The sequence below is a fragment of the Serinus canaria genome, chromosome 4 (genome assembly GCF_022539315.1).
Source record: "Serinus canaria isolate serCan28SL12 chromosome 4, serCan2020, whole genome shotgun sequence".
Classification (NCBI taxonomy): domain Eukaryota; kingdom Metazoa; phylum Chordata; class Aves; order Passeriformes; family Fringillidae; genus Serinus; species Serinus canaria.
The window spans coordinates 49,246,200-49,271,198 of NC_066317.1; the positions used below are offsets into that span (position 1 = coordinate 49,246,200).

At 38.4% G+C, this 24,999-nt stretch overlaps 1 protein-coding gene across 16 annotated transcripts in view; it reads right to left on the minus strand.

The window, feature by feature from the left end:
• Positions 1-24,999, minus strand: part of TBC1D1 (TBC1 domain family member 1) — a 99,097-nt gene that overhangs the window by 41,526 nt on the left and 32,572 nt on the right. For all 16 annotated transcript variants that reach the window (XM_030239222.2, XM_030239218.2, XM_050973606.1 and 13 more), the window contains 6 exons: positions 8,368-8,901; positions 5,243-5,332; positions 4,167-4,271; positions 3,419-3,551; positions 1,911-2,002; positions 182-292 (listed from right to left, as the gene is read on the minus strand). In XM_030239222.2, the coding sequence (XP_030095082.1) occupies positions 182-292; positions 1,911-2,002; positions 3,419-3,551; positions 4,167-4,271; positions 5,243-5,332; positions 8,368-8,901 (1,065 nt within the window). The remainder of the gene's footprint in view (positions 1-181; positions 293-1,910; positions 2,003-3,418; positions 3,552-4,166; positions 4,272-5,242; positions 5,333-8,367; positions 8,902-24,999) is intronic.

Consider the following 24,999-nt stretch of genomic DNA (forward strand, 5'->3'; position numbering starts at 1 on the left):
TTTGTTTTGGCACATGACAATAGTTTATGAACCATAAGTAAACCCAGTATTCACCACTGCTTACACACTGAAGTTTCAAATTGCAGGTGATGCAAATTTGCCTTTGGAAAGACATAAAAATCAAATGGAAAATTTTTTCATGGCTTCTCTTTACATGAACTAAAACTGAGTGATCACTTACCTGTTTTGCTTCTCCAACATGAATATGGTCCTTCTGTTTTTCTTCATACATGTTTCTCAAAAGAGAGATAACCAGCTCATTCTCTTTTTGTTCATTTCGTGGTCTTAATTTCTGTAATTGAAAACACCACAAGCACAGTAATGATACATTTGTGTAACAGTTTACAAATGTTTACACTTTTCATTTGTCACTGTAATAAATCATCAATGTCAGAACAAGTTTAGTCTGTTAATGCTACTACTCCAGTCCACCAGAGGACACCAGTGTCCCAGGCAAAGCACCAACACAGCCACAAAAACACTTGCCCTCACTTCATACACGACAGAACTTACACCAAGAAGTGTAAGACAGAGGACAACTGTACAGATATCAAACTGCCCCAAGCAAATAAAGGCTTTAAAAATATTTTTGCAAATTTTCTTTCTAAAACTGAACCACTGTAGTTCTGAGTTTGTAAAACACCTGGAGTACTGTCCTAGAGACGGGATTCACAACACTTCTCCTAGAAATCCTTTACACTGGACATTTAGTTTTTGGGAAATGATATAGGTTTTTTTATAAATTAGCACACAAGGTGAACCTATTTATCCATACTGCATTTTATTTTGATCTTAATTATTTTAAGAGCAGATTTTAAAACAATTTATTAAAGAATTTAATCCCAGAAACCTAACTTTTGAAAAACACATGCTGTCTTAAGCCTGTTGATATAATGCAGAGGATACAGTATGAATTAATGCCAAGGTAGCCATTAGAGTAATAAAAGTACCACAGGAAGACAGTTACCTAAAAATGAGAATCATGGTAACAATAAATGGATCTGCAAGAATGCAACATTCCAGGCTGTCCAACTCAAAAACTTAATTGATAAAATGGGCAGGAGATTTGTACTTTACCCTTAGGTTTACCAAGTTAATGGTTTGCAGACCCTCACCAGAAACAATTAACAGTTTCCTGTGACTACCAGAAAGAAGCTTTAGACTGTGTGCAGAACACTAAAAGGCAACAGTGCTGCTAGCTGCCCTATGCTAGCTGCCCTACACTAAGAAATTACTCAGCTCATGGAATTGGTTTCACGGAGTAACTTCCAAATTTGGTACTGAGTGATAAAGTGCCACGTGGAAACACACAAAGAAACTGAAATGACTCAAAAGAGGAAGGAAATGTTACTTTTTAAAAAGTCTGAGATTTCTTAATCAACACTGTTTCAATCCCAGTGACATTTCCTACAATCCACATCATCTGTTTTAAATCCAGCTAGGCTTTCCTTTGTCCTAAAATACATTTAATTAAGAAGATAGAAAGTTTCACTTCTTTAATTAGTTTGACAAGAATTAAGATCTAGGATAAATTTTAGGCAAGAAATTTTCAATCTGGGTATATTACAGAAATTTGTTTTGGTCCAAGTAACAGTTTGAATGTCCTCACAGTACAAGTTATTGCCTTCAGCCATAAAAAATGTGTTCAGTTTTACTCAGTGAGAAGGCAACATATCCATGGAAAGCAAGGAGTATTAGGGGAAGAAAAATTAGTAAAACAGCAATTTTCATCAAAAGATAAGTTTTTAACAGCTATAGAAAAACAACTGAAATTAAAGCACAAGCTGGCTAACAATCTATTAAGTAAAAAAATTAATGATTCACAAAAAACGAAAATGACTTCTCTATTTTACGCAGATGTTAACAAAAAACACCAGCTGCTTTAAAATCTTGTAGGGAACAAAGCTTACCTGAACCTCTTCAAAAACAGAGGCTTGTTCCTGGTTATTTAGCGTGGTTAGATGCTTTTGTAGTTCCAGTTTAGTCTTAGAAGGGTGCAACCCTACCAAGAGGAACAAAAATGAACAAATTAGAGGGTCAATTTTTTCAGAATTATTCAATCACATAAATATGCTGACAATTTAAGCCAAAGCTTGTCAATTATTCGAGCTGGCCCATTCCATGATTTCATAAGAGGGCATTAGAAAGAACTCTAGGTTAATTTAAAGCTACTACTAAACTCATGTCTTTAAAATGAGGGACATGAACTCTGCAATGAGGAGATTTACTGAGAACAGACCAGGATTATACTCTTAGCTGAAGACTCCATTATGACACAAGATAAAATAAACCCACAATCGACTGCATTTTAGCAGACTGTTTTGTTGGGTGTTTTGTGCAGTGCTGCTTGGATAATGTTTATGGTATAAACAGAATTACCTTTCATTTTCTCCAATTTCTATATTGTGGGCCCTTCTGAAAACAAGTAAATTTATTGCTTGTTAGTGAAGGTATTACTTTGCCTTTTGATGAAAACATTTATTGACAGTCTAAAGCAGACTACCCTTTCATTAAGATTATTTTTTCTGGTCTCATCCTGGATTAAATTCCTTTCCTCTATTTTCTGTGGAAAACCAGCAAACCATCAGCAGTATTGTGCACTTCAGTTTCTGATCATGGAATATCTCCTTCAGAAGCAGATGATACAATTAACAAGATGGCATGATTGAAGGCATTAAGGGACATTTGCCTTTAAGAAACCTCCCAAAAATCACAGCTAGCTAAAAGCCAAAATAGAATGAAAGTAGTTTTGGAAGTTCTCCAGTTTCATCAAATTAGCACTAGGCAGGTTTTAGTCCAACAAGCCACTGCCACGTGATCTGACAAGCTGCTGTTGCCCTTTATTCACCCCAAACATCACTTTAATGAACAAAATCTAACAGTGAAATTTGCTGAAACATAAGTAGGGTTTTTATGAATTGAACATCTGTTCCTGGGCAACAACTACAATTCTAATTTCTGCATTTCCATGAAGGAGCAGACAAACACACATATTAAAAGTATTCTGTTCAGTTCCTGCTTAGTGATAGCATAATGCCAGTTTCTAAGTGGACTCAGTAGGACAGCAGGTCATAGCTATTGCAGCATCTATCCTTCAGAGGTTCCTTATCCACAGTCTTCTGCATTTATAGGGCTAACAGAACCAAACAAGCTGCAACGTACTAATGTTTACAATTGAAAACAGTCTTCAAAAGCTCGACTAAAACACAATAAAGGAGTTTACCTTTTGTTAGAAAATTCTTATTACTTTACAGAAAATCTGATATTACAGTCCTCTTAAAAAAAGTATCTGGCTCTCAACTTTCCACCCCAAGTCCCAAGCTCTTTTTAAGAATTAATTTCTTTAGGGTTCTACATACTGTCCCCTGATGAAACTGCCACAAAAAAATATTCAACCGGAAAATTCTTTAAACCTCACCTTCTATCCTTTCACAGAGTTTATGCAAACTTTGCATTGGACACCCTTCACAGAGCTGGGGCTGTGCCTTGGAAGTTTGTTGCACAGCAGCCACAGTGAAAGCCTGTTTCAATGTCATCATGATTTCATCAACCTGAAAAGAACAGCATGTAGAACAGAATTTCACTCTTCCACTGTTTTCCTTAACAAACACAACAGTATTTTAGAACGATACTGCCCCTTGCTTGGGAATGTGCTTATGATTAAAAACTCAAGCTGTTGCTATGTCAGCTCTGTGCACAAACACACAAGCACAATAAAACTCATAATGAACTCATGTCTCTTCCAGGCCACCCAATTTTATTACTGTGGTTTAATGAAAGATCCTACCCTCTACTTCAAACCCCTTTCTTGTCTCTGATCAAAAAAGCTTACTGCAGTTGTGATGCACTGGTCTTACTTAGAGCACATGAGTGTAGTCCTGATTTTAAGAACAGGTGCCCTAAGAGAAAACTTTCCCCAGAAAAGAAACATAAGGTCTAACTTAGTTGGTGAAATGAAGATTTAGTGGATTTCAAAGAGGATTTTAACTTCTGCCCTCAAAACAAATGAAAAGGTCTCTTGCAGATGCTATATTGGTTACATTTTTGAATACTTGTATTTCTGAGTGGAATAGGATTTGAGGACATTCAGCAAAATACAGAGCATAAAGCAGTAGAAGACATTCAGGGTCGAATATTCTATTTGGCTATTCTTTTCTTTCACTTACCAGTGCTTCATCTGTACACTGAAACACATAGCAAACAAAGTGGAAACCTCCATTTTCTGAAGACTCTCTGCAGATGAACCCAAAGTGATCCACATGTCTAATTCCCTAGGAAAGAAACAACAGCAATGAAACAGTCATGCCTACTTTCAATGTTTTGTACCTGTACTTCTTTCAGGAAGAACAAAATAGCATTACATATAGGCCACTTACCTCTGTTAGAGCTACATTAAAGACATCTGGCCATTAAAATTCTGGCCTGTTATAGAACCTAATACTTCCCAAATCTTTAATTTCAATTAAGTCAGACATTGTTTTGGTTTTTGTTTTGTTTTTAATGGATGAAGTGTAAAAGACCCATACAGCAGACCCAGAGATTAATAAAATCTATGCAAAATGTATTTTACTCTGAAATTTTCAGAATATGTGCCTGTATGTTTAGTGATGAAAGCTATTATCATCAAATTAAAAAACAAAGTAATTTATGGAAAACAAAACCTACAAAACAAACAAACAAAAACTCAGGCAGAAGGACAGAGAAGCAAACTCTGGCACAAGGAACAGGGATTAGGAGTGAATGAGGAGTCTGATACATGCCTGCCTACATATACTACCTCTGCATGGCAGGTCCTCAGTTAAACTCATACAACTTATATTCTTGAAAAGAACATATTTTTAAGGTATTTTTCAGATAACTCTTCCATGTATTTTTTCTCCTTTCATTCTCACTTCTTGAAAAATATGGCTCACGGTTTCCAAGACTTGCAAACCGTGAATCATGCTCACTGCAATCTCAAACAAGAGCGTGTTCCTGACCAGTGCTGCTTCTAACTAATATTATTCACCCACTGCATACAGGAGTGAGTTTTCATCTCAGAAATAAACAATGCAAAGCATGAAAAAAGTACTATGGTCTTATAAAATTACTGATTAATTAGCAGCTTTTCAATAGCAATCACTGAAACTGCTGTTGAGAGAATCCATGTGGAGTGCAAGGAGAGAGGATTACATGAGCAGTCACAAGTAGAGAATATTTAAAAAGCTAAAAAAAAGATAAAAAGAATACACTGCAATCTTACCTGAGAACAAAAGGATATTTCTTTAAAGCTTTTCTCAATTGCGACTTTTTTTGTGTCAGGACTGATAAGGTAAACTTCAGACTGGCCAATCTAAAAAGAACAAAATAAATTGCAAGATGCTAAAAAGTAACATTATGCTTCCTTTTGTCTCACTAGAAAAATGTTTCCTGAATATAGATCTCAATTTTTTTTCTACCTGTATATTTATATCAATTAGCATATTACTATCAGAAAGAATACTGAAACAACGCTGATTTGGCATTGAGAGCTCTGCACATTATGGCACTGAGGTTTAAGGAGACAAGAAAATAATGTTCAAACAGATGAGAGCAATATTGTATCACAAGTAACCTATTTTGCACCGAGAGAAACACACTTACCCTTCCTTTTCTTATTTTCTGCAGTCTTGGACTGTACCACAGTCACAGAAGCTACTTAATGAGACTGCTTTAAAATTTAAATCCAAGCATGTGCCTCTTCCTGTAGTCTACTTAATAATTTCTGTGAGTTTTATTTATTTATTTATGGCACACATAACATTTCATTTAAAGCACTTAACTCAAAAACTATACAAATGAATTTACTGGAGTTTATTTTCTAATATAATTTAATCTTGTACAGTCAAAAGATGAGGATAAGTATTGATGGGCAAAGGGCATTTTTAAGGTGAAACTATTGTTTTAATTTTTAAGGTGAAACTATTTTAATTTTTTCAGCTTCTGGCAACATCTTTGCAAGATAGCGACAGGAAAATTTAAATTCCTCATATTTTTTGCATGTCAGAGAATGCTAAAAATAAGTCTCATATCAGATTTTAGGAAGGTGGGTGGAATTTGGATCCACTCATGAGCATGACTTGTAGAAAACTGCTTCAATCAGTACCAAATCCCAAAAGATGCACACAAAACCATCAGCAGCACCAATATAACTGTACTTTCTTAAGAAAATGGGAAGGGACAAATCTCATGTGTGAATAGATCAAGTCAGACATGCCACATCTGTATGTCTAAAAATGGCCCTGTGCAATCACCTTCCACCTCTTCTTTCACTTCAACTAGTCACAATGGTTCTCCCCAGATGCCTGCCGGTTTCCTAGTATTGTCTCTGGGGCTGATCTTGTCTTTGTTCATGGGGCTATTCCTTCCAACACCTACTCAGCAGCCTCCTGACTGCTGCTGTCTTCCCCTCCCTGCAGCAAGAGGCTCCTTCTTATTGCCCAGTCCCACAGAATTCTTCCACATTTGGCCTTTGGGCAGTAGTGATCATTTGAAGTCAACTAAACCAGGGGAAGAAACCCAGACCAAGGAACATCTTCCCCTCACCCTCAATATACAGCCAGGAGAAAAACCTAAAAATACCCGCTCCTCCCTCCTCAAATCCTAAGAAACTGGCTAGGAAAGCAGTTCTTCAGGAAGAAGATATTAAAATCAGGACTGTCTGAAACAAGTGAGAAATAATTAATCTGAATATTTTTCACACCTCATGCATCAACCAACCTTTGCTCCAGTCTTGGGCAAAATCTAAGTAACTAAATGAGAATATACCAACCATTTTTTTCCTCTAGATACTAAGCTACTTGTAAGCGTTTCATGTAGCCACACACAAACTGGTGAGGCCCAAACATGCTGCCTGCATTCCCTGACTCAGATCCTGCTGAACATGGGGGAAGGTAACCAACAAATTTAGCTCTGCCATCAGCTGCTGCCTGTGGATACTGAAGGCACTTCCTTATATTCAGCTGAATTTAGACTGGCTGAATAGGAAAAGAATACAGCTGTGCATACTAAACAATATTTTCCCAGGCAGAAAGCAACCCAAGACACAAAGCCAGATCAGCAAAGCCTCACAATTCGGAAATGTGGCTGCCAGCAGGTGACTGACACGATATTCAGACTGAAGCTGCAGGTGTCTTTGAGAACTGCTGCATCTATTTAATATAAATTAAAAATTCACTCACTGGAGTAAGAGGATCTGGACCTACCCAGACCAGCTATAATCTCTCTATTTCTAAAATATGTGGCATGAATCAATAATGGAGTCATGATTTATTTAAAATTAGGCATTATTATTACAAAGGGTACTGTATTTTTTATGTGAAATACATGCTCGGGAAGAAGGCGGACATGGCTTTCTTTACTAGGGAAGAAACATCTCTCCTTCTTGCACTCACTATTTGATGTCAGCCTGCCACAACTAAACAGAAGCTTTAATTCAGGTATAGCTGACTATGACATTTTCTGCATGCTACTTTTTACAGCTATAACACAGTAGCAATCCTCCTTAAGGATTCTCTTTCCCTGCTTTAAAAAACCTGTAATTGCAGACACTCCATTACTGGCCTTAAGAATGCCCAGCTCCAACCGCAGCTGATGGATCCAAGATGACCTTAGGAGAGTCAGTCTTTGCAGTATCAGCTCTGGGTTTGTATTATGCTCAGAAGACACAAGCTAAGCAAAATATGTTACATAGCTTATCTATCATGAGGATTGTAAGAGGAGCAAATATCACATTCCTTACTTGCTTCTCAGTTCTTAGAAAATAGTTTTGCTGCTCACCTATCAAGGCAAAGGCATTGCTAGCCACGTGCATGCAGGGCAGGAGTGGAGCCACGTGTGGAGTAGCATAGGAAGCTATTCCACTACTACTCCATCATTACACAAACATGCTGGCAGCAGGAGCACCTTCATCAATTACACTGCTTATCAGGGGACAAAGTCTACTAGCTATCAGTCACGGTTTGGTCCTTCTGCTCTAGTTACAGATAATTAATTCCCCTGGAAATTTATTTCTGCTGTTCCTAGTTAGTGTAAGTGTACATACCATTCTGCAATTGCACAGCTACCTACTAACTTGCAGTAACTTTCTAAAAACTTTCTTTAGAAGCCCAAGGTTTCAGTTAGTACTGTTTTAAACTATTTAACATAAACTTATTTAGAATATGTAAACCAATTTGCACTAAGAAGTAATGCTCTCCAGAGATATAGGCAAGTTTAAGTCAAGCTTTGGTAATTGCAATTAAGTTATCAAAGAAGTAACTGCCATCTGTCAGAACATCTGCTTTGGTGTCTGCCACTCCAAACTCCAAGATGTGAAAACACCACCAGAAGCTGCAAATCTTGCTTTACCGTAAACAACATAGTCCGGTTTTCTGCAATGTCAGTTGGCTGCACAACACTGTGTCCATAGATGAGTTGACTTTTTAGGTTCAGTGAAATTGCATCTTCTTCAAAAGACCTGACAAAGCTGTTACTCCTAAGGCTTCCCTCTTGGAAATCCTTCTTAAAAGCAAAGGAACGAAGTCCAGGTTGAGAAAAAGATTTCCTAATTGGCCTTTTTTCCTCCTCTTCATTGACCAAGGGCTGGAACACAGACCGCAATTTGCTGCTGAAAGAGAAACCTCCAAAGTTATTGGCAGTTTCATGTTGCTGGGATGATGAGCTGAAATCTGAATTTTTTGTACAACTTGCACGATTAAACTTCTCAATGCATTCATCTATGAGTGCTGGAGGTGCATTTTTATGTGCTACCGTTACCCGTCCACAGAAGAGCACCTCAAACTTCTTTGCAAAAGGGTCTTCAACATCTGAGAGATTATTCTGAAACTCTTCTTGACGGGCAATTTTTCCAGCTTGTCGAATAGAGCTTATAATCTCAGGCACCTACAAGAGGGGGAAAAAATACACATTAACATCTGGTACTTTATGACAAGCAAATTGCAAATTATAGAGGCTCCCTGTTGTGATTTTCCTGGAAGGATACTTTGATTTAGTTTCAAAAATAAAAGACCAGTTGAAGTGATCTTGCATTTATTCAAGAGACCCATTATAGCAGTTAAACACTGAGAAGAGGAATTTCTCAGTTGTCTCCTTGCCAGGAGTTCACCATCATTGACACTTTGTCAAAAGAACTTTGTCCCTTGCAATGTTCTTCATCTTCAGTAAAACTTTTGCTGCTGAAGCAACCTTTATAACGTGACATATTCCAGCTCAAAATGAAAGAGAGAAGTACTTCAAAAAGCATATAAGAAGACATGGACTAATTAATTGGTAAAGTTATTTAATCTGTTATTTTTCACTCCCTTCTCTTACTCAAACACTCATGTCACGTAGGTTAATGAGTCTCGCAAATTTGCTTTTCCCTTCATAATAGAATATTACATTGTTAGGGCAGTTTGGTGGGGTTGTTTTTAAATGTAAATAGCTGTAATTTTTAATAACTCTATTCATTATTTTAGATGTTCATTTTTATTCTACTATCCTAGATGACGCTCTTAAATAACATTACCTCACATACAGTATGACTCGCAGGGCATCTGTATGAGACAGCAGTCTGTACAGATCACAGATGTTGTAATTAAAACCCAAACTGCCATGTGACACATTCTGAGGGACAGTAAACGGTCTCAGCTGCTGATATGGTTAGATGGTAGTGATAGGCATATGCTCTCTGCTAAGCTGCTGCGAGGCCAGTGCTTGGTTACATCACACTGCTTTGACTGACCTAGGAGATTAAGGTTCTTCTGCAGTCTGTGCTGCACCTGCAGTAACAAAAAATGTGAGGCCACCATCTATGATTAGAACTGCTAACTCTGCCAGTTTTATTTACCAAATTTACTTTGAGAAAAATCCATGCAAAGTGTGCTAATTTCCTGACAAATTTCCCCTGGCAAGCATCAACTGGAACTCGCTTTACTTACAAATTTTTGGTTGCAGATAGGACAGAAGGAAGCCTGAGAGCAGCAGACTAAATTAGTAGCCCAGAAGAACCACCTCCCCTATGAGAAAAGGCATCCCTAAACCTAGAGAATATTTTGGAGACCTGGCCTCTGGTTTTTTTCAGACATTTTTATGGTTACCTGTTGCTTAATCATAATGCAGTAATGTGCATAAACCAACTGAGGAAACAGCAAAGGACTTGGAAAAAAAGTCTGGACTGTGAAAACTGAATGAATATTCTGGGTGCTCATAAAGAGCTCAATAGGATTCCTTTCATAGACAAGAAAACAAAGATAAAGATATGGATAGATAGGCAGGCAGGCAGGCAGGTAGGTAGGTAGATTGATAAATACTCACAGACATATAGCTAGTGGATTTAAAACAGTAACACATTACAAAATAGGAACTCAGGAAGCATTACTTCACCCTTCAGCACAAGGCATGAGTCATCAGCTAATCTTCCAGCAAAGACAATAGGGAGAATGGGCAAGAAAAGCAGGGTCAGGAATTTTTTAGTCCATTCTCTGGTATGTCACAAACCAGTCAGAAAGCCTTGGGCTCAGGCAGCTTTGTGCTGAACTTCATCATATGCAAGAACAACATTGAGGGTATAACAAATCCTTAGTACCTCAAACAATACGCATTTGCTCTACAGTGAGCTTAAGGTCTACCTCAGTTTTATTTAGTTGACACTCCTTCAAAGAAACAATTCTGAGTGACATAACATATGAGAATTACAATAAAACATAAAACTTCACTCTACCTACACTGGAAGCTGCAACTGCTTTAGAAATTTTTAATAAACATGTTTTACTCTTGTTGGACTAGCAGGGCTCACCAGCCATAGGCAATTTTACTATTGAGCTGCCCAGGATACACGCAGAGACCAGCAATCCCACTTCCACTTTTGCTGAGGCTGCAGAGGCAGCAGCAAAGGACTGAGGCATTTTCTGAACTCTGCTTACTTTGATAAAGCCAGGAACATAAGCTCTCAAAAGAGGACCACTATCTCAACCACTGTTAAGCTCCCCCAGCTACACTCATGTCAATGACTATAAGGACAGTTTCCAGCAGTGCAGGTGCTGCAAGGGTTACAGCTGAGCTAAAGCCCTGACAAGGCATTAGGGATCCAGCACATCTATGCACTTACTGAATTTAACTTCTTCAATGTTTTTTGTTAACACCTTGAACATTGACAAAATAGCTATTCAACAATGGTTTTACCTAATATACAGACAGTGCTTAGGGAAAGACACTACATCATAAAGAAAGATTTTGCAGTAGTTAATAAACTTGGTCTGAGGAGACCAAGGAGACCTCTTGATGAAAAATCAAGGGAAATATTTATTTATTTATTTTCACACATGCTAGGGCTTGAATCATGTCATTGATAAGTAACAGCTGGCTTCTGTGCTATACTTACTAAAAAACACAGACTCTTCTGTTCTCACTTACAGACCTAAAAAAATTTTCAGCCTGCTAATAAAATTTTATTCCTTATGATTTGGCAATTAATGTAGAAGCAGCAGATCATCACCTCACTTTCCTGTGATGCTTATGTATGTTAAACATTTATTTTCATTAGTAAAGACAAGATCCATGATGAATGAAGAAAAAATCCAAAATACTTATTTCCCTGAAACTGCTCTCTGCCCGATCAAGATTTGTGCTCTTTTTATCTACCTGTACCACTCCAGACTTTTTATGCAAGGATGGAAAATGAACAATCCACTTGCCCTCTGCATCTCTGCATCCTCTGACACTGGCTCTCCAAGTGAATAGATCTGGATACTTAGTAAATAAACATGAACTAAACAGTAGTTTAAAATAAATATAATTATTTCAGGTCATTAGAATAAAGATGTAGGCTCTATCTTGGCAAATGTTTATTAAGCACAGCTGGAACATTTCCAGATTAAGCAGCATGCCACTGGATGATCAGTAACCACATCTCTTGCAAACCTCCAGAAATTAATTAGGATGTAAACAGAATCAGGTTTTATGGCTCTTCAATTTGTATCAAAACGTAGCAAGGATGAAATTGCTCCTGAATTAAGTTAATGTTGCCTGGAGTCTTTTAAAGGTTGTGGGCTCTTTCTGAACACAAGAATTAGATACACAATATGTTTACACAAGATATATTATATACACAAGATATTTATCTTTTTTGTTTAATTACAAAGGTAGTTTAATTACAAGCTGGCATAGGTTGCCCAAAGAGATGGCAGAGTCTCCATCCTTGTGGATATGCAAACTCTGACTGGACATGGGCTGAGAAGCCTGCTCTAGGTGACCCTGCTTTGAGCAGGGGGCTGAACTTGATGACCTCCTGAGGAGCCACCCTATGCCACCCTGGGGATTTAGATACCAACTGCTTTTATACATAGCTATTGGTAATTGTGCCTTCTAACCTGAACTTGCTAAGACAGTGGGAAAAGACTGTTGCATACAGTTAGGATTTCTTCCTGCCATGGAAATCCTCTTTTCTAGAATACTTCTATTCCAAAGTGTTTTCTGACTTGTTTCTTAATACAAATATATAATTAGTGGATAAAGATTATTTCTGTAGTCAGAAAACCACTGCTGCTGACCTAAAATGATTTTCCTAAACCCACAGAACTGTGTACAGAACATCAGTGTAAGCAAAAATGAACCTTTCCCAAACATAGAGCATTACCTTCTTATCATTTCAGGCCAAACAAGCCAGCTGAACTGAAGACACACTGAAATGTACTAGGGAAAGGTTTTGTGTTTAGAGTGTCTGAATTAGATACAGAAAAAGATCATGTATCTATAACCATTAAAAATAACACTGGACTTGTGGGTTTTTTTAAAACGGACCACATTATTTCTGCCATAATGAGAATGTTTACTTTGCAGAGACAAAGCAGGGAACTGAAATGCTGAGTATTCTTGTGACTTGGCTTGTGGGCATTCAAATAAAATATAAACCAGCACCTAGGACTTCCTAGTGCATGTTACTCAGTTACAAGACAAATAGCTACAGCTTCTATGCCATGCACCAAATAATGAAAAAAGGCAGTAATTTTTAAGCATGCACAGGTTTGCTGCATCTGAAGAACAAAGAACAGCTCTTCCCCGTCACATAAATTGCAGTTGCATTTTTACTCCTTGAAACTATCAGTCACCCTGAAAGTTTACATGCAAGCATAAAGAGGTCAAGGTCTTTATCTTGTCACTAGATATAAGAAAGAGTTACTACTAGAGAAACTATTTTAATGAAAAGAGCCCAGCAACAGCTGAATGCAACAGCTGTCTTTTGGTATGTAAGACTAGACTAAAAAAAAGATTGATTTCTTTTATATAGAGTAGCTAAAAAAGCAAAATGTGAGACAGAAAAAAACCTGCTAAAAACCTCCCACATCAGCTGGGAGGACTAGGTGAAAAAAGAAAAAAGTGGGATAATTTGTTATTCTAGATGCTATGCAATGTTTATATCTGCAGTACAAATCCATTTGTTTATACCTCCCAGTCTCTGCACAAGGCTCAAGCACCGGCTTAACGATTTCAAGGACATAGGGGGTTTTGTTTAACCTAAGCCAGACCTGTGCTGACAGGAACTGGTCTTATGCAACTGACTCCAGAAATTGCTGGAGACTGAAAAACATTAGGGTCAGATTCTTAGGTTGAACCTCAGAAGGTCTCACAACACCCCAGCTAGAACAAAGCCTTGAAAATCTTTCACAAAACTCTTGAAACAAGTAGATGTTTTGCTTGAATTTTGCTAGCTTACTCAAGCTAGAGAGGACATTGGAATTATTTTTGAGTGCTTTTACTTGCTTTTCTTTCCTGATCAATAGAGCAGGCTCAATAAAATATGTCAAGAAATCTAATATTGTTTGCTGTTAGTATCTTTCCTTCTTGATTTTAGTAGAGAGTATTGCTACAGAAAAGACAGGGTACACAGCTATTTATGGGAGAAGCTATATCATGGGAGAAGCTATCTATTTGTATCAGAAGAGATAGCAATATTTTTGTCACCTGTAAGTTACAGTCATGGAATATTTGTAAAAGCAGTAGAATGAAGAAATTAAAATAATTTTTTAAACATATACAACACAGATAAAAGGTAATATAGTACATTATTTACTTGCATTTTTAAAAAGACTGCATAAAAGTTTTTATTTCCGTAGCATGATATGTAATAAAAAGCAGCTGCTCTGTTTTCAGCACACTGGTGGCAAAATAGCTATTCAGAAATCAATGCAGATCAGCATTTCCTGTCCTTACCACTCCTTAACCCATAGTAGTGGTCAACTGACTTCTTGAACACTTTTCTCCACTCATAGGATTTAAAGTTTGGCAATTTTAAACCAAAATAATTTTAATTAATATAGTTTACAGATACTCTTCTTCTTTTAAATTGAGATACTGCACAATTTCTTCTTCCAAAATCACAGAATGACTTAATTTGGAAGTGACCTCTGACGGTGCAGTCTCCCACATAAAGCAAGGCAAACTTCCAAGTTAGATACAACTTCAAACTTGGATCAGATGCTGGGGGTCACATACAGCTAAATCAACATAGGAATACCAAGACAAAATTTTCTTAGTCTCTGACACTAGCAGAAATTCGAAGTAGAAATGAGTTATAAACTTTGCGGTTCCTTTCTATTTCAGTGAAAGGTCTTTTATATTCACATCTTATTTCAGTGTCTTCATAGGCTTTTTCTTCTTCTGTTATCTTGCTTTGAGACTGGTCTACAGTTTCCTACACCTCCCTGACTTTCCCCGTCATTAACCTCAATCCTTTTTTTAAAACATTTTTACCCATTGACCCTACATAAACAGATTTATTTGATTTTTATTCCTCCCACAAAACCACTTTCAAACCCATATTTAATTCAGGGAACAACAAAGTTCAAAGCAATTCCAGTCCCTGGCTGATGACTGTTCTTGCAAGCTCCTATCAGTTCTTCTGTGCATAGCAAATGCACCAGGGGTAGAACTAAAGTGACATTCTTACCTACAGCTCCCTAAGTACTTCAGCTTGGCAGGTGCACAGAGAGACAAGCCACCCTTACTCCATGACTTCACTTCTCAACACATATGAACCAAAATTTAGCTGCTGTATCCTCACTGCTCATAAAACAGTTATAAACTGTGCCACTCTTAGCAGCTTCACTAGCCACACACCTTGGTCTAGCACATTTCTCTTTATAGTCCATGAGATGCACTGGGTGTCTCACTTAATCAGGGAACTCATGAATGTCCTTTGAAAAGGAGAACAAGCTGGAGCAGAACCAGAGGGCTGGTAGGGCTAGCCAGGGTAACAGCCAGCAGGACTAAACACAGTGGAGGTATGTTGCTTAAGAAGGGCTGTGAAACCTACAAAAGCAAGACAAAGGTGTTGTTTCAGCCTTACTAAGGGAGAGTTCAACAGCTGAGTATCACCATGGGCCCATGAAATGAAGAACAAGCATACACGTTTACTGTGGGCATGGTTTCCTTAGTAAGGTTTGAATGGGCATTATACAGAAAAAGGGATAAGTGAGGGTGATAAGGCTAAGACTCAAATTTTGCAGGGATGCTTTAAAAAGCTGATGAATCTATACTAAAATTCAGAGGATATTCTGTGTGGGGCAGAAGAGAGTTCTCTGTTTAAATCTAGTTCTTTTTGACCTGGATGACTGGATGAATGCCACTATCATTGTCTCAGATGACTGACACAGTAAGCACAGTTAGCTGAAGAATAGAGCTCCATGTAGCCAACACACACTCTTTACAGTTTACACATTATCATGAAGAACTGTAAGGGGACTAGACTTTCCACACACATTAAGTGTTAGCTCCAGAAGACTGTTTAAGTACTGCAGATTGATGTCATGAGTACTGTATGCCACTCTCACATTATCGCATTCCTTTTAATATTACAGGCAAATCTCAGCTTGAGAACATTCCTCATGATTCCTCAGCCAGACAGAAAAGAGTACACTTTTTGAAAAATTATGTGAGCTTGAGAGCACTTCATGTAATTTAAAGAGGCAAAAAAGGTTTTCTTTCCTCTTGAAAAAAAAAAAAAAAAAAAAAAAAAAAACAAACCCAAACCAGTATTTGCAGAATCTGCTCATGGATATGGTAAACAAGCTCAGAAATAGAACTTAAGTGTACTCAGTACTCTATTGAAGTTGGACTGTTCAGTTTTGTGATGGTGCTTTCTCCCCAAGAGAGATGAACCATGTTGCTGATACACTTAAAAGGGTTTCTTACACTTGCTTTTAAAACATACCTCATTTGAAGCCTGAAATACAAAAAAAAGCTGGCTACTCTCCATAAATAAACCTCCATGTCTTAGATTGCTTCTTACTTTTGGACCCTTCCCCATGAAAATGCATGACCCAAAAGCAAACTGCAGTTGGCAAAATCCCATGTGTGTTTAGAATACCTCCAAATGCAACAGCATCTGACTAGTTCTGAAGGGGTTGTTCCTACAAATTGTGCTTTTGGGAAGAATACAGGTATACTCTGCCATATACCTGGTGTGCTTATTACATGGTGTTCACTAATTCATATTTGCCCAGTCCTTTCTGTCCTTACAATAAAAACCTTTTTTTTTTCATCCTGCACAGCTTTATCAGCTCCTCCATTCAGTACCATAAACTTAAATGGAACAATTGTGGAATAAATTAAAAGATATTTCAAATAAGTTATTAACATCTTCAGATGTATTTTCTCCGTATTTTGTTTCAGAGGTTTCTTTTCACACAATTTCACAAATGAAAACAGCATTTCTAGTCTAGTTGCTGGTCATACCTACAGGGGTCCTGGCTCACATTTTACAAGGTGAGTATTGAACAACAATATTGAAGCAATACCTGTTGCAAAGCAATGCCTAGAAATATCTGTGTTCATTCATTATCAACAGAGATGAAATTTTTTTTTTTTTGGGAGAGGTGCAAGACAGAACTGCAAGCAGCTCCCTTTACAGGGCTGAGACAGGTTTGGGACTTTGCTGGAGGCTGTGGGGTGGGAAACAGAAAGAAGCCAACTCTTAAATAGCTATAAATGGAAAAAGGCAGCAATGGCATTTCAAAGCTTTCAGGACAAGAGTTCTTTTCTGTTTTCATTTTTTTTTTTGAGGCAGGGTGGAGAATTTGTCTTTTATAACTGAAAAGCAATATCAGGACTTAAAAATGGAAGTTAGGTAGTAACTTTTTTTTAATAAATTATTAATCAGATTAAATTTCATTTTTACAATAACATCCAGGCTCTCTCCTGGTCTCCTTTGCTCCTGGGCTTCTGGCAGTTATCAAAACTGGTACAACTGCCAAAATAGGGGTTAGCATAACAGACAGAAGTGAATATAATTTCTTTACAAATTAAAAAAAGCCTGAAATTCTTCTGTCCTTCTTATCAATATCCAACTCCAATCAAGAAAGGAAGAAAACTATGTGTATCCTCACAACAACTAAGGTTATTTCTGACATCACCTTTTTGACAGCTGACCCAAATGCATCAAAATCTCCCTCCTCTCAAAATTTATTTTGATGTTTTCACAAAGGAAGGTAGTGGGGGGAAGTAAACCTATGAACACTTTTGGTTGACATGATGTGTAAGTTTTATCTGCAGCAGAGTAAAACACCATCTCTTACTCAGACAACAGAGTTGACAGACTTCCAAAGGAAACAGCCAGCCATACAGCCCTTCCTCCTAGGGCTGCTGGTGGGCAGCACAGGGACAGATGGTTTTTAATTGAAAGAATCTTACTTGAACATTAAACTTACAAAGGCCCCAGGGGAACTGGAGCGAAGAAGCTGATCAGCTTTTCCCAGCATTCTGCCTGATTGGTACAAACTTCTGATTTGCTTGTGGATGAGCACATTTGCTGCTTTGTCATATAGTAACAGATTTCAGCTGCCTCAGGTCAGCTCCCAGGAGAGCAGGATGGGAAAGTAATGACTAACATCCCATGAAAACTACTCTGACTTTCACTTAAAAGAGCAGTTAGTTCACTAGTTTTCATCCTTCTCTGCTGACAGAGAGAAAAAAAAACAGAAGAAAAAATGCTGATGGAATTATAACAAGCTACAATAAATAATTTTTATATGATTCCAAATTTCATAAACAAAACCACATCAGCTGCATGAACTGTTTGCATACAAAAAAATATGCTTTAGTCTAAAATGGTCAGCCCTCTATGACTGTACATCAAGCAGAAATGTTGCTTTCACAGAATGATAAACTCTGTAGGTTACATACCAATGGGACATACCCAAATCTGAAATTCCAAAACATATTACTGTTTCAGGTTGTGGGTAAGTAACAACAGTTTTATTAAAGAGAGGCTCCTTGTACATAATTGTCTAGAGCTCCAAAGCACTTCTACAAATTTTCTTTTCCATGACTTGCATTTGAGGAGATTAGAAGCTATAAAAAGCTCCACAGAAACAAAACCAGCACGAAACATTTAGTGCCAACCATCCAAATTTCCATGACAACGGCTTCAGTGAGCTCACCTCATTGGTACTACAGCAACAGACCAACAGTTCAGTAAATATAGTGAGGCAACTGTTAAGATCTGGTAAAAGTAAGATATTTGGCTATATAGCTCCTTGAAATAAACACATAAATCCCCCAAAATGGTTCATTGAAAAAGAAAGGAGCTGTTTAGTTTAGCTCAGCTTTGCCATTTTCAGTAGCAGGGAGTGTGCCTGTGCAATTATGCATAAGCAGCCTGTTTTCCCCAAACCTGCAATTTCACAGAATATCTGTACCTGAAAATCCTGTTTGGTAGCTGCATATCAAAGGTTTTCTCTGGAAAAAAAACCCATGCTTTTGATTACAGTGATGGTGCTGCAAAGGTATAAAGAGAAACATTCACATGTCCAAAGCTAGCAACTTTTTGAGTTGGAAAGAAGCTTCCAGATACTCCAGAATAACATTTGGTTTGAAAATGTGACCGTCAATATGTGTGCTTACATACACAGTGCCCTGAGAATGGAAGGCAACAAACGTTTTTATACTCTCTTCACAGTTCTTCAGTTAGTAACAGACAGAAGTTTAGGGCACAGAAATTCCAGATAATCTCTTTAGGCCTGATATTTTCACTAAGCACTAGGCAAAAGGTCAATATCCCAATAAAACAAAAATTCCCTGATGAGCCCCTACTCCCTCCATCCACTGTGCCACAGTGTGTCCACACAGCCAAAGCCACGTGTATGCTGTTTGGCCATTCTCTAATTGGACTCTCAAGTATAATCTGGTGTGATTACTTCACTATTTTATTTTGAATCAGGAATGTGTTTGAGAGTGGAATTCTCCCATTCCACTTCTTGTGTGACAGACTACATTATGGGGATATCTCAAAACACCAGAACTGTCACCCATTTACACAGAACTAAACCTTCATTTTGTGATACATTTCACTGCAAACAGGCATTTGGTTCAGACCACCAAATGAGGGACAATTCAAAGTGAAAGTCACTTCCCAGAGTGAGGTATAGAACCCATCCTCAGCACCAGCAGCCCCCCTTGAACATGTTGCTGTATGGCACTTACTAACAAAGAGATCACCTACAGGGGATTTATTTCATCCAGGCTAAGAACTGCAGCTTTTGTGCACCTGGCCAGCTGATCCAGGAATACTGGCCTGGCCTTATGGGAACTTGAAAGCACAAGGGAAAAGAGGAAGCAGAAACCCTGTTGTTATGCTCTAGTCCACTGAAACAGGGTAAAAGTGCCTGAACCTCCCTCTTGCCTCTTAGCAAGAAAACCATGTTTTTCAGAAAGATTTTACTTTAAAAAATGGTTACTAAGCAAGTTTGCAGATGATATAAAACTGGGAGGAGCTGGGACTCTGTCAAAGGTGGGGAGGCCCTGCAGAGCAAGCTTGATAAACTAGCAGACTGGACAATCACAAAATATAGAAGTTTAACAAGGGAAAGTGCCAGATTCTGCACCTGGAATGGGGCAAACCTGGATGTACAGACAGACTGGGGAATGAGATGCTGGAAAGCAGTGCCATGGAAAGGGACCTGAGGGTCATGGTCCATGACAAGTTGAACATGAGCCAGCAGTGCCCTGGCAGCCGGGAGGAACAATCCTGTCCTGGGGTGTATCAGGCACAGCATCACCAGCCAGGCAAGGGAGGGGATTGTCCTGCCCTGCCCTGGCCTGGGGCGGCCTAACCTCAAGTGCTGGGGGCAGTTTTGGGTGCTGCAGTATAATAAGGATATGAAGCTGTTAGAATGTGCCCAAAGGAAAGCAATGAGGATGGTGAAGGGCCTTGAGGGAAAGCCATATGAGGAGTGGCTAAGGGCACTTGGCTGATTCAGCCTCAAGAAGAGGAGATGGAGGGGAGACCTCACTGCAGTCTACAACTTCCTCATGAGGGGAAGAGGAGGGACAACAATCTCTACTTTATGATGACCAGTGACAGAATGTGAAAGAATGGCCTGCAGTTGTGACAGGGAAGTTTAGGTTGGATATTAAAAAAAGGTTCTTTGCTCAGAGGGTGGCTGGGCACTGGAACAGGCTCTTCAGGGAAGTGGTCACAGCACCAAGCCTGACAGAGTTCAAGAAGCGTTTGGACGATGCACATGGTGTGATTCTTGGGGATGTCTTGTGCAGGGCCAGAAAGTTGGGCTTCATCCTAGTGGGTCCCTTCCAACTCAGCTTATTCTGTGGTTCTGCGAAAACGCTCCCATTAAAATTCTATATTTATGCATTAATGCATCTCATGATTTGTTATTGTAACTTGATTCAAATGCAAGAATAACTGAAAACAATTCAAGCACAATTCAGTAGAGTTAACTCCGTGACAAAACCAATACACAGTAGCTAAAGTCATTCCCCTGCCTCAGCTTCTGCTCTTTGAGTTCCTGGCTGCTTTTCCCAGCTCTGCTACCTCACCTCCCCATACAAATTAGTAAGCATCTCTTGACATATTTTGTGTATCTTAACTGATATGTAAAATACTACCAAAACAGAGGCTGAGAATGTTTTTCCTCTGAGTCATTGCCATCCACAAGTATTTCAGCTTGAACAGTAGAGCTGTAAAGGCTTCCAATGAAAAAAAAAAAAAAAAAAAGAAAAAGCCAAGCTGTAATTCTATTAATTGAATAATAATTGAATAATTCCATTGAAGATTTACTTGTTAAGTCATTAGTCAACCTCTGTACACCATACACTACAACCTCAGCTCCTTCAAATTTAAAATGAAATTATTCAGAAGACTTCTTGAAAGTATTAAAGGCTCTTATTAAATAGCCCAGTAAAAAAATTCCAACCTCTTAAAGGAGAGGTTTCTCAGAAATGCTGCAGCTTCTACATGCAGAATGATGGGAAGTTACAGACTGTAAAGAGGTTCTTTACCTGACTTTTCCCTAAGGATATTTCTGTTTATGGGACCCAGAGTGGAACTGCTGCTTTGGTGTTCTCATGAACACCTTTAGTACACATAAAAGACTGCTTCATTACAGTAGCCTTTCAAAAAAAGGCTACATGTGAAACAGTATTTTAAATCATCAAATGTAAGGCAAATAAAATTAAACTGCAATGCTGCAGACATATGTATATACGGAAAAAAATCCAAACAAACCCTTAGTATAATCTATTTTTGATATGACCTGGGGTTTTCCCTAATCCTGCAGGATTTACTAGTAGTTTTCTACTGGTTGGTTCAGAACGTGTTAACCACATGAAGCTAGCACCAACTTTCAGAGTGCCCGTCAGCAAAGAAAAGCAAACTGTGTTTTGAATTGCAGAGGACAGAACCTGAACAAAAGAGCAAGCTCAGCTACCTTGTCAGGCTTGGCTTGTTAAATCTGAAGGTCAACATGAACCTGAAAGAAGATACTCATGAGAAATTAATTCAGAAAGGCATAAATGATTCAAGAGAAAAACCCTGCTAAACTGCAATCTACATGGCCAGGAATTTCTCTGTGGAAAGCTCTGCTCCTTACTAAGCACCCCTAATGTAGCTGAAAATGCAGAGGACACTGCCCTACTACACCTGTGCAGCCACACAAAAGCCATGTGAGCGACTATATTCCAGCCCACTCCCATCAAACGGGGAACACCTAAGCAGAGCAGGTGCAATTTGAGCCTAGCATGCAGAAAAAGAAATGGAAGGATGAAGAATAAAAACAAATAATTCCAAAGGGAACTTAAGTGCTGAGTAACTGAAGGGTTTCACCACAGGAATGACTTCATTTCCAATGCTGAGCGCATATTCCTCAGTCATCAGCCGGGCCCCTGCAGGGGCAGGCGGGAGTGACTGGCATACAGAGAACAGCGCACTTCAACTGCTTGTGATAATCGGCATTTATCCCAAAGCTGTCAATTGGCAACAACATTTTACCCCAACATAAACTGACCTGGAGAATCACACTGAGTAGAAACGTAGTGTTCTCTGACAAGGGCATTGTGCAAGCTTGGGCACCAAAACACGGCTCTGGCAGAAATCTGCACTTACTCTTTGCTACACTGCTGGCATCCAGCCTGGGAGACAAGCGAGGGTCTGTCCTTTCAGCCCTACCCACAGCGTCAATGGCTTCAAGGAGATTCTTCCACACGCAAAACTCTGGCTTTTGAGCCTTCCCTCCTCAGCAATTCCCAATTCTTCCCTGGCACTAGCTCTCTATTAACTACTTGATTCTTGATACAGTATGCAAGTGTTCAAAATCCTTTACATTTAGGGTTATCAGGGATAAATGCACTAGCACAAACAAGAGTTGCACCCCCCACAGAATACCACCACCACCTACTCACCTACCCAAATAATTTATCATAAGTAAGATGAGCTTAAAAGTAAGACAGGTTTAACAAATGTGTAATTTTTTTTGCTTTAGACTGTTTTAAAACAGCTGGTTATGAGGGCTCTTGAAGAGACCAAAACTTGATTTGTTTGGCTAAAATGTAAATCATTCACTGAGGGATTAAAGATGACAAAGGTGCTCAACTTTGCTGGTAGCTGTGGGGAATAAAAGAAAGAGACATGTCAGTTAAAATGACATGCAAAACATCCTCATAAATAAGTGTGACATACCCAAAAACAGACCAGCAAAAAAAGCCAAAATCATCCTTTCAAAACAGTCTTAAAAAGGACAAAAAAAAAAAAAAAAAAAAAGCCGGAGGGGATTTCATGGCCATCATGATTTTCAGTCTCTCATTCCTCTTCATTCCTTTGCAGAAGGCAAATTAATTTCTTTTGTAGCTTCTGACCTAAACTAAGAAGTATATCATTACTCCCATGCATGCTCCTCCAGAGGTCTACTAGGCACTCTGTTATATAGAGAATAGTAGGAATGATGGCAAAACAGCAGCAAGTTCAATTCTAACACAGAATAAAAAACTGTGTTTGATTACAAGAAATATAAGTGGCATTTCCAATATTATTTTGATTACTTTGTCAGTAATGTTTCATGGCACAAGCCAAGTAACCACAACTTGTGTGGACAGAAACTTTCTTTGTTGACGGCTTGAGAGCTTCCCAAACTGTGGAAAGCTCATAGGCCCTTCCGACTCAGAAATCCTTGGAAAAAAACCCAAACCAAACTAAAACTTACTTCTTGTTTTGCTGTTGGGAATTTCAGAGCATCTATTGTGCATACATCTGATTTTCATAGGGGAAGGAATCCAAACAACTGGCTTTCTCAGCTCAAGGTGCAAGATTAGCCAGCCCAGCTGGGGACAGCTACACTGCAAACCCACGCTTTTCTTCCAGCGCTGGTGGCACATAAGTGGAGGTTCCTCAAGCCTCAGCACTTGCAGCTCCCCTCAGGAGGGAGCATCTCTTAATAATTATAGAAGAAACCTTGAATTAAATTGTGTAACTTTTCTTTACATTTTATCTTAGTTCTTTTCTTTACTGGCTCCTTCTTGGTTTATAATCCTTCAGACAAAATAAGTAGAACACAGCTATTAAATCATATACAGCACGGGTTTTTTTTGTAACTAGAAAGACAAACTGTATAAATTTCATAGCTAGCTGAGAATCTGAGGACACATTTACTCAAAATTCTCTATTTATACAGTTTCTTGCCCTAAGAACTGTTTCAATTTCTTCAGCAATCAGTTCTCTTAATTCTGGTTGCTGTAAAGCTGCTTCTGAATAGAAACTTGAATTATAAAATTAGGCAATTTGTAAAGAACGAAGAGAATTTTTTTTTTACTAAAGCTGTATTAAATATTATAGGAAAAGAAATAAAATGATTTCTAATACTTGTCACTGTATTATTACCTCCTACTAATGAATTAATAATGTGCCAGTTTGCCACTAAAACTCTGCATGTCTTTTTTGTGACATTTTTCAAGACCACAATGATTACTTTTAGTAACAGTTACTTCAGTGATCGAAACTGAATATGAATAGTCTTTGTGTATCTACCAAAGCACAAAACTGTATTTCCTACTCAGAGCAGTGCAAACATAGTTTACACTTCCAAGAGACTGTGTTTTCAGGTGCTTGGTCAAAGGTTTCCTTTAAGTCAGTTGTCTAACTTTGTATCAAACCATGCAGGAAAAACAGGTATAACGATTCTTTTTTATTTAAATTATTGTATGAGAGTAAAACGAGTCAGTTCTTTAGAATTCATTACCCACAGAACCATCATACAGGGAGGGGTTCAGCCAGCATCCATATGGCCAATGGGGGCAACATCAATCCACATATGACTCAAGTGGGGCTTTATCCTCCAGCCCAGAATAGACCCCACAGCTGAGCCTGGCAGCACTGCAAAACTCAGCCCTGAGGAACTTGTGTGTAGGTAAGAGACAAGCTGGGCGAAACTGCAGGTAAAAATGTGTCAACAAAATATATTAAAAGGTAATGTTTATACAAACACCAGGGAAATCAATTTTATAGCACATGGGAGTAAACTGCTTCACATGTAAGTATCTGCAGGCCTGGTGACTTGCCTGGTGAGACTAAACACTTACCTTACTTAAGTGGGGGAGTCATTCATTTTTAAGTAAGAAATGCAAGGGGACAGCTTTCCTTTGAAGGGGGCAGTTTCTTCCTCCTACAGTCCTTCCCTGTTCTGGAATGGGCCATCATCTTATAAATACTGGAAAGCCTTG